This window comes from Rhinoderma darwinii, chromosome 10 (assembly GCF_050947455.1).
Source record: "Rhinoderma darwinii isolate aRhiDar2 chromosome 10, aRhiDar2.hap1, whole genome shotgun sequence".
Classification (NCBI taxonomy): domain Eukaryota; kingdom Metazoa; phylum Chordata; class Amphibia; order Anura; family Rhinodermatidae; genus Rhinoderma; species Rhinoderma darwinii.
Window position 1 is genome coordinate 13,516,755 of NC_134696.1, and position 10,205 is coordinate 13,526,959.

The 10,205-nt window shown below is 38.4% G+C and overlaps 1 protein-coding gene across 1 annotated transcript; it reads right to left on the reverse strand.

Annotated features, from left to right (window-relative positions):
* Nucleotides 1-453: 453 nt before the first annotated feature.
* Nucleotides 454-7,056, reverse strand: LOC142662453 (nicotinamide N-methyltransferase-like). Its single transcript, XM_075840658.1, has 3 exons — nt 6,903-7,056; nt 1,492-1,696; nt 454-877 (listed from the first exon to the last, which is right to left on the reverse strand). Exons 1-3 carry the CDS (start codon nt 7,054-7,056, stop codon nt 454-456), a joined length of 783 nt encoding a protein of 260 aa, XP_075696773.1.
* Nucleotides 7,057-10,205: the final 3,149 nt, after the last annotated feature.

A 10,205-nucleotide genomic window follows, 5' to 3' on the forward strand; every position in this document is an offset into this window, starting at 1 on the left:
CAGGTTCCTCTAAAAAATATCTAAGTAAATGAAATCATAGAGCAAAATCCTTGTGGATTATTATATTGTTTTGTCTTAAAGTTTGTAAGTTTCATTTTATTATTCAAGGTCTGTAAAACATATAGAGCAGGAAATCCCCACCCCCCTATTCAAGAACACAAACAGTTAAATGCTCCATGCTTCGCTTTATTACACTAATTATATAAAGCAGATACGAAACAGAACAACAATGAGAAAGCAACTGATTCCATGATTTCAGATTCCCATGATGTCCCAGATGATCAGACTCGGTCACGGCAATATTATTTAGGACCAGTCCAGGACAAAGTCCCAAAAAGAACAATTATTTTTATGCTATTCTATTCTGCACTAAGGAAGCTTCTTTTTGATTACTGATCTATTTTTTAAGCTGAACAGATAAAGTAATGACATGCAGATTTTGTAAGTTTCAACCTACTTCTCCTTGTGAGCTGCAATAAATATGACGGCCTTATAGTCAATAAGGTCACTGACAGCCGTTCTCTCCTTGACCTTACAGTAATCAATGATAAAGCCTTCTCCAACTAGAGCTTTCCTGATAAAATCCTCATCATATGGAATAACTTGGAACTTGTCTTTTCCAACTGTGAAATATGTTGCACCTAAAGTCCCAATTATTATGAGGTGTCCTCCAGGTTTCAGCAGCCTAGAGAACTTCCTCATATTTTTGATGTATTCATCTTGATCTTTGCTGACAACACCCAGAAGCCAAACACTGATGACACAATCGGCTAGTGGTAAGACCAGCGGGTCTGTCATATTCTCTTTCTCCAGGTCGTATTTCACAACATGTTGAAGGGCTGATCTCAGTTTTGCTTCCTGGTCCTGAAACTGATCACTGGAAAGTAAAAAAATACAAGGAAAGTGATTGTTACACATTAACATGGTGGCTCAGTGCTTAGCACTGGAGTATTGAACTGCAATACTAGAGGTATAGCTTGAAATCATTCAAGATTGTTGAACCAAGTGTCAGACTTAGGCTAGATTCATATGGGCATGGGGAAACTGGTCATTTTTCACGTTCTAGGTGACCCGGCGCGGGTCCTGTTTTCACTGATCCCCATAGAAGTGAGCCTATGGAAGGATCCGTGAAAATGGAAGATAATAGGAAATGTTTTTCAACGGACCCTTCACACAATCCATTGAAACAACGGCCCTGTGAACGGCCCCATTGAAAAACATGCGTCCGTGTGACGGCTATTGTTTTAACGGCCATCACACGGACGTATTCAACACTCGTGTGAATAAGGCATTATGCTGTGTCTTTCCAGAATTAACTTGTATAAGAATATTCAACTAAGTGGGTAATAAAAATGTTACGTTTTGACTTGAGTTCTAACAGAATAAACGTTTTCCTGGATCTTTGCCCCATCTCCCCTTATATTTGTTGTATAAGAAGCAACAATCACAATGTCAGTGGTTTTTCTCTTCATATTTGCACAAATATATCACCTGTTTTCCTCTTTCTCTTGAAGTGTTGATGTGTGGCCCCAATTAAATGCTCCTGTACGGTCGTCCACCCATCTCTTCAGCTCCATGATGCATCTGTTACTGACCTTCAGCACTAGGATGTTTTCAAAAAACTCACAGGCTGAATATAGATGATGAACAAATGAACCAATACTGATGTCAATCAAGATGTCTCCATTAATATGACCTGTAGAAAAAAATGTTTGGCTACTGAAACATCTAATATGTTGAATCTTTATAGATTTTGTGGATAAACAAGGACATATGTCTGTGTCTCTTCTAGCAAACTATGTAAAGATTGGTATCCAATACCCCAAGTTCTAAAAAAGAGATGTAATAATCCTCAACTGTTCTATAAATTGATGACATCAATGTTTTTAGAAGGGGAAGATTGCAATCATCTGAGGTAGTTCTTGTAGTAAGAGGAAATAAAAGGAGAAGGGAGGATCATAGGGCCGTAACTAGAAAAATCCAAAAGTTTTCAATATGTGTTAACCACTTAAGGACACGGACAATTTTGGCCTTGAGGACAGAACATTTTTTTTATATTTCCCTCATAGCGTTTTTATGTTTTTTTTCCGACGTAGCTGTATGAGACGGGACGAGTTGTACTTTATGTACGTGCCAGTTTTTGGTACATTTACATTATCGTTTAATTTATGTACATTTTTACTTTGGCAAAAATTCTGAAAAAAAGCAGTTTCACTCCAGTTTTCATATATCTATATGCCAGTACATTAGCCTGTGTACTGATTGTATACAGGCAGTTGTTAGGGTATACCTCAGTATGCCCTAACAACAGGAAATATGGTCAGACAGCCCTAGGTTCCCTCAATGGACTGGGCTGTCTGGCCATATACGGTTTTGACCCCGTCTCATTTTTGTGGCATTCAAGCACTCCACCCCGATTTGGCCCAGGTGTTTTTAAATAGCAGGAGACGGCATATTAAAAAGATTTCTACCTATTTGTTCTCAGTTTGGCCCCTGAGACTATAAGGAAATGTGAGCTTTGTCCATCTGTTAATTTTTTGTGGTGTTGTGTGGTGATTTTTTGTTGCTGTGGTGCTGTATTTCTGGGGGGACGTTGTCCAGAGCCAAGGTGGCTTAGACTGGCAGCATGAATGCTGTTGGTCTCCAGGTTTGCCCCTCTTCAGGTGTTGAGTTGCAGCGGCATTAATTGCTATGGGATACTACACTTTGTAGAGTAGGGACCCACTTGAAAGAGGTCGCCGTGAAGTGGCAAGTGGCTTATACAGTTTGATCAAAATGTTTACTAAGAACCTCATGTTCGTACATTTTTATTTTGCTAAAACGCAAATAGATAAAGTATAGCAAGTGGATGTGCGGTCCAGGTTTTCTTTTCTCCCTTGTGGACATATATACACACACATACTGGCACATATACAAATACATTTAGGCATATATATAGACACACAGGCACATGTATACATGCACAGATACACATATACACATACAAACACAGAGACATATGCACACATAAAGACCCATATATATGCATACAGGCACATATATACACACAGTACAGATAATGCAGTAAATGTTACCTGCAGTCCTATGTAACACCACAGATAACACACAGTGATAACTCTTTGAGTACAGATAATACAGTTGACGTTACCTGCAGTCAGCAGTCTTATGTGACACCACAGATAAGACACAGTAAGGGTATGCTCAGCTGACATCCTGCTGTAATGGCGGGGACCGAAGTCAGCATCAATCCCCGACATTAAACCCTTATATGCAGCGATCAAAATCGATCGCTGCATTTAAGGTGTTTGCAGCTCATCGGCACAGCAGCAATGAAATTGCCGGGGTGCCGTGGCTGCAATTCCAAGTAAAAACCTAATACTGGCCTCCTGATCTGCCTAGTATGGAAGCCTTCTAGGACCCACCAGGCGGCGGGGCCTACAAGGCTTCAGTAGCCGACGGCAAGATGGCTCCTGCTCAGGAGCTGAGCCGGCGTTATCAGCAGTGACTGTCAGCTGTATGTTACAGATGACATCCACCTGTAATGGCAGGGACTGGAGCTAGCTCCGATTTCTGCCATTAACCCCTTAGATGCAGCGATCAAATGCAATCGCTGCATCTTAGGACTTGGTAGCAGATCGGCAGCCCTGCATGCGATCACAGGGCTGCTGACTGCTGCTATGGCAACAGGAGGCCTAACAATGACCTACTGCGCTGCCATTATGGAAGTCAATTAGGGCCCACTCAGAGGCGAAGCCTAATCGGCTTGCTATCAGTGAAAGACTGACATATATAATACATTGCACTACATAGGTTGTGCAATGTATTAAAAAAAAAAATCAGACAGTTGGACCTTCAAGTCCCCTAGTGGGACTAAAAAAAAGTGTAAAAAAAAAAAGTTAAAAGAAGTCGCCCTTTTTCCCTCAAGTCCTTTATTAATGAAAAAAATAAATAAACCACACAAATTTGCTATCGCTGCAACCGTAACGGCCTGAACGATAAAAATATGATGTTGTTTATTCCATTCAGTGAATGGCGTAACAAAAAAAAAACATGAAAAACAATGCCCGAATTTCGGTTTTTTGGTCAATTTGCACTACAAAAATTGGAATAAAAAGTGATCAAAAAGTCACATGCATCCAAAAATAGTTCCTATAAAAACTATAGCTCATCTCGAAAAAAAGAAGCCCTCATACAGCTCCGTCGATTAAAAATGTAAATGTTATGGTTCTCACAACATGGTAACAGAATAAATACATTCTTTTTCCAAAAGTAATTTTATTGTGCAAAAAGTAGTAAAACATAAAAAAGTGCTATAAATTAGGTATCGTCGGAATCGTACTGACCCGCAGAATAAAGTTAACATGTAATTTATAACGCATGGTGAACGCTGTATAAAAAAATAGATAAAATAAATAAAAAAGCAAAATTTATGTTTTTTGGTCACCTTGCCTCCTAAAAGATGGGATAAAAAGTGATCAGAAAGTCGTATGTACCCCAAAACTGTACCAATTAAAACTGCAGCTCAACCCGCGAAAAAAAACAGCCCTCATACCACTATGTCTATAAAAAAAAAAAATTAGTTAAGGCTCCCTAAAGTCATGAAAGAGAAAATATTCAGTTGTGCAGGCCCGAGGGGAACATTTCTTCTATTTCAAGAGGCGATTAATCAAGGCCCTAAAATTAGGGAACCAGGAAGGGGATTGTCCAAACATGTCTGCTGGAAGCGAGGGTGCCCGTATTATACCAGGACAACACTTTCCCAGCAAAATTCCCCAAACTGCAATGGTGCAAAGTATGGAACAAAAGGGGGAAAGAAAGTACACCATTTATCAGTGTGACACCGGCCTGTGCAGAAAGGATTGCTTCACAGCGTAACACACATCTATGGATTATTTAACCCCATTATTATACCACCTGATGTACTCTGCACAGCTTACATGTACCCCCACATTATAAATCAAAACGGCAGCAATACTCAAACGAAACTACTACCAAGCAAAATCCACTCTCCAAAAGCCAAATGGTGCTCCCTTCCATAATGAGCCCTACAGCATGCCCAAACAGCTGTTTACTTCCACATATATGGCATCACAATACCCAGGAAAACCCTTTTAACAATTTTTGGGGTGTGTGTCCCCAGTGGCACAAGCTGGGCATGACATATTTTCCACTGAAATGGCATATCTAGGGAAAAATTCTAAAGCTAAGTCTTATTGAAGAAAAAGGAATTATTTATTTTCACTCTAAAAATTCTAATAAAATCTATGAAACACCTGTGGGGTCAAAATGCTCACTACACCTTGAGATGAATTGCTCAAGGGGTGTAGTTTCGTAAATTGAGACATTTTTGGGTAGTTTCCACTGTACGTTAGGAGCTTTGCAAAAGTGACATGGTGAAACTATTTATGCCTACATATAAGGTATTTCCTTACTCCAGAGAAGTTGCTTTACAAATGTTAGGGGGCTTTTTCTTCTTTATTCCATGTGGACAACGTTTTGTTTTTTTTTTTTTGCTAAAACAACATCTTATTGTAAAAAAATATTTTTTTTAATTTTCACGTCCAAACTCTTATAAAATCAATGCAACACCTGTGGGGTCAAAATGCTCACTACCCCCAAGATGAATTCCTTGTGGGGTGTAGTATCCAAAATTGGGTCTTTTGGGCGTGTTTCCTTTGTTTTGGCATCACAAGACCTCCTCAAACCTGACATGGTGCCTTAAATATATTCTAATAAAATGAAGACCCCCAAAATCCACTAGGTGCGCCTTTGCTTTTGAGGCCTGTGTTTCAGTCCATTAGCCTACTATGGTCACATTTGGTATATTTGTAAAAACTGCAGAATCTGGACAATAAATATTAGGTTGCATTTCTCTGGTAAAAACTTCTGTGGTACAGAAAAAGAATGATTAAATATGAATTTCTGCAAAAAAAAAACCATTTGTAAATTTCACCTCTCCTTATCTTTAATTCTTGTGAAATGCCTAAAGGGTTAATAAACTTTTCTAAATGCTGTTTTTAATACTTTTCAGTTTTTAAAATTGGGGTTTGTATTATATAGGCCACTCAAAGCCACTTCACAACGAAACTGGTCCCTGTGAAAATAGCTTTTTGAAATTTTCTTGAAACTGTAAGAAATTTAGACAAAAGTTCTAAACGTCCTAGAAAAATAAAAGGATGTTCAAAAAATAACGCCAATCTAAAGTAGACATATGGGGAATGTTAATTAGCAACTATTTTGTGTGGTATTACTATCTGTCTTATAAAAAGATACATTTAAATTTAGAGAAAAGCCAATTTTCCCCTAAATTTTGGTGTTTTTCACAATTAAATACTGAATGTATCTACGACATGTTACCACTAACATAACGTACAATACGTCAAGAGAGAACAATCTCAGAATGGCATTCCAAAGTTATTACCACATAAATTGACACATGTCAGATTTGAAAAATAAGGCTCTGTCCGCAAGGTCAAAAGTGCTTGCAGCGGGAAGGGATTAAATATCGAACTGTAGATTCTAGAGATCAGAAAATAACTGCAGCTTATATTGGGAAACCACAAATTGTCAGATAAAAGCAGATTTAGTTAATTGCACCCACAATTAGAATTTTTGAGATACCCCTCATCATCCGCCAAAAAGTTTTCCGGTGTTCTTGAGGTTAGAGAAGAGAAAACAATGACTCTACTGAACCCTGACATCTTATATTCTTTATCATATATAATGACTAGGGCTTTGCTCTGCTCCCTGTGATTTTCCAGTTACTAAGACTGGGGTAGTATTTTCAGCCTCTCTGATCGCCCACAACCCAAAAAAAAAAGTTTGCTCAATTTGTATTCAATTGTTGAAAACTGGTTAAAAATAATAGAATACACATGTCAACGTATACCCACGATACATACCCACTGCGAAAACTTGTCTAAGATTTTCAATGACAAATTTCAAGGAGTCATCTCCAAAGACCATGTCAGGTTTATCTGAAAAGTATTGCTCCAGAGATTGTCTGGAATCAAAGCCATGTACGTGATAGAGCTTATGGGTACTGGAATCCATCATCTACTCTTGTATCACAGACGGGGTGACTACCTCTAGACCGGGACACACGATCTTTATATAATTACCAGGATTCAATTTACAAAGTGTGTTACTAAGAATAACTTATCACATGATGACTTATTATATTCATGAGCCGGTCATGGGAACTTGTGTTATAATAAATTCACATAGAGAAATAATGATCTTTAAATAAACAAACCAATTTTATTGTTAAAGTAACAAAGAGACAAAAACAAAATAAAATATAAAATTGTCTCTTTGTCAGTCTCCCAACAAGCTGAGAGGATGGAGTCTCCTTATCTATACTGCCATGCTACTGCACAGTAGTGCTATGCTCACAATTCTCTATGAGTGCAGTCTGGTAATGGGTTATGGGCTGTATGACTGGGTACTCCATGCGGTCTTATTAGAACCTTGGTGGCTTGGCGCTCCTTGTAGTCTGGGTGCAGATGGTGTGACTGGGCGGCTTAACATCTAACACTGACCGCCAGTTACCCCAATGTGTATTGTCTTCTACGGGTCAGATCTGCAAACCTCCTCCTGAATGCTTGAATATGGAGGTAACGTGATTTGCGGACAACTCTTAATAAATTTGGTGCATTTTTAAATATATATTTTTTTATTTATAACAATTATCAAACAACTAACATAGAACTCTTTGTATTCTTTAAAGTATTTATATTAAATACGCCCCATAGGTACATGATACACCTTCATACTGAAGACTGAGCAATTCTACTTTTATAAACTTCTATAGTGTACAAAATCAATATAAGACCCGGCGCTCCGAAACAAAAAAAAAAAAATGAAAACAATCAATCAAAAAATAAGAATATAAATAAAAATTTTATTAAAAATAAATATCAGTCTTCAACATATAATATAACATAAATTATCTTTATCAGTAATGTCCACTACAACAATATAAAAAACTACATGTTTATCCTGAATAGAAAGTTCTCTGGGTTTCCTATCGGACCGCTTCACCAACTCTCATACCCCTGTGTATTCCACCATCTCCCTCTTGTTTTTGACTGGACAGCCTTCTTGGGATATCGGCGCACCCCGGTTCAGAAGTATACAGCTTTGGGACAAATATATAGCGTAATGGACACAAATTAAGAAAATTAATAAAATGCTCTACAAATTCCCTAGGTTAGTATAATCTGCACGTATTGAAGTTTTACTCTGTATGTTATCTACAAGATGGCTTATAAACATACAAAAAAAAATAGTCCCTATTACTGACCCTTATAAAACACCAATCACATTCCTCCAAACATTTAAAATTTCTTATATGGGACATTTTAAGCTCTAGCCCTGATTTGCCCAGAAATGACCACAAAACCTTCTTGAAATTCCCATTTTTGGCTCATTTGAATAAGCCCTTCTCCTTTTGAGTTCTGTTTCGTGATACAATCCCGTGACAAATGGGACAATTGGTAGGTATGCATTAACAATCTTGACCCAACCTTTGCATAGTTTATAAATGACCACCCTTTGTTCCTGCCCTTCCCAAATATTAACCTAAATACACATATTTTCCATCTGTCCCAGCATTTTTATTTTATGTACCAACTGTTTAGGTAGAACTGCATCAAATGTTTTAGAAAAATCTAGATATACAACATCCAAAGCCTTACCCACAGGGTTAGGTTCTTCCCAGTTCTCCCTTACCGGTTGTTAAAATGACAGCTGGTTTGTGGAACCAGAGAGTAGAGGGATTACAATTAAACAGCCCTAACTGGCTTTCTCAGGAGCAGTTCCCTACTTTGTTTGTAATACAGATGGTGTGATGATGTAATCATGCCGCTGACGCTGTTTCTGCATAGTTCCGCTTGACTAGAAGAGGCCAGGCCTGCATTGCTGTATGACAGCAAGAGTACAGGGACAGATAAGTTTGTTTCACTTGCTTTAAGAGCACTGTTTGTGTGGCATTTCGCCTTTACGTGACACTGTGTGGTGCTTTACTTTCAGGGAGCACAGCATGTTGCACTTCATTTTTAGGAGCCACAGAGTCAGGCTATATCTTCAGGGGGCATTACGTTTCTGGTGCTGTATTTTCAGGGGGCCACTATGTGTGTAACACTATATGCAGGGGGCACAGTGTGTGGCACTATCTTCAGGGGCCACTGTGTGTATGGTGCTTTATCTTCAGGGAGCACAGTGTGTGCCACTTCACTTTTAGGTAGCACAAAGTTAGGCGCTATCTTTAGGGGGCACTGTGTGTGTGTGTGTGTGTGTGTGTGTGTGTGTGTGTTACTGTACTTTTAGGGTGCCACATTGTGTGGCACTATCTTTATTAGACACAGAAAATCCTTACCATTGTTCAGCCTATTCTGGAAGCTGTAGTTTTACTTCATACAAATTATGGTTAAGGTTAACCTTCCTTTGCAAATTATTGTACTGAGCTGTATTTTTTCTGGTACTATATATGTGTAATGAGCTTCGTTCTGGTCCTCAATGTTTGTACTGAGCTTGATTCTAGTGCTGTATATGTAGTGTCCCACCAAACACTACTAAATATTCATTGCAATTATAATATGTTTTACAACGTTTTATGGTGTTTTATAAGGAACTTGTACTTTTTGTGTACTGCTACTTTAAATGTAAATTCAATTGTATCTTTGAACACCTGGGCCTTACCATCTGAGGCTGGAACATTAAAGGGTTTTCCCCAATACTTAGGTAGTATGACCAGGAGATTGCTTTGGAAGGAGGAAGGAGCTAAAGTTATATAATTTTTTCCCCTTTCTGTGGCAAAGTCGTAGGCGTTCGACAGGGAATGCAAGGAATACAATATGTGCTGGTCTCTGAGGAGAACAGAATAGAAGTCTGTGAGGAAACATTTTATTTGGGTCTCATAGCCACGTCTAAGTCAGAAGCTTCCGGCCTGACTTATTCGTTTTTGACAACTTCCATGTATGATTAGGCCTTAGGCTTCCGGCCTGGCTTATCAGTTGTTTTTTTTAGGAACGTTCACATTGTTTTTTGTGTAGACTATTTGACACTTAGTAGTATCCAACTTCAGCTCCAGAATTACAAGCCCAATGATGAAAGATTGTTTATTATAAGAACTAAGTGCCTCCAAATCTGAAGAGTTTTACAAGTTACGGAAAAGTAAAGGAACCGTGAGTTAATTGTTCCAC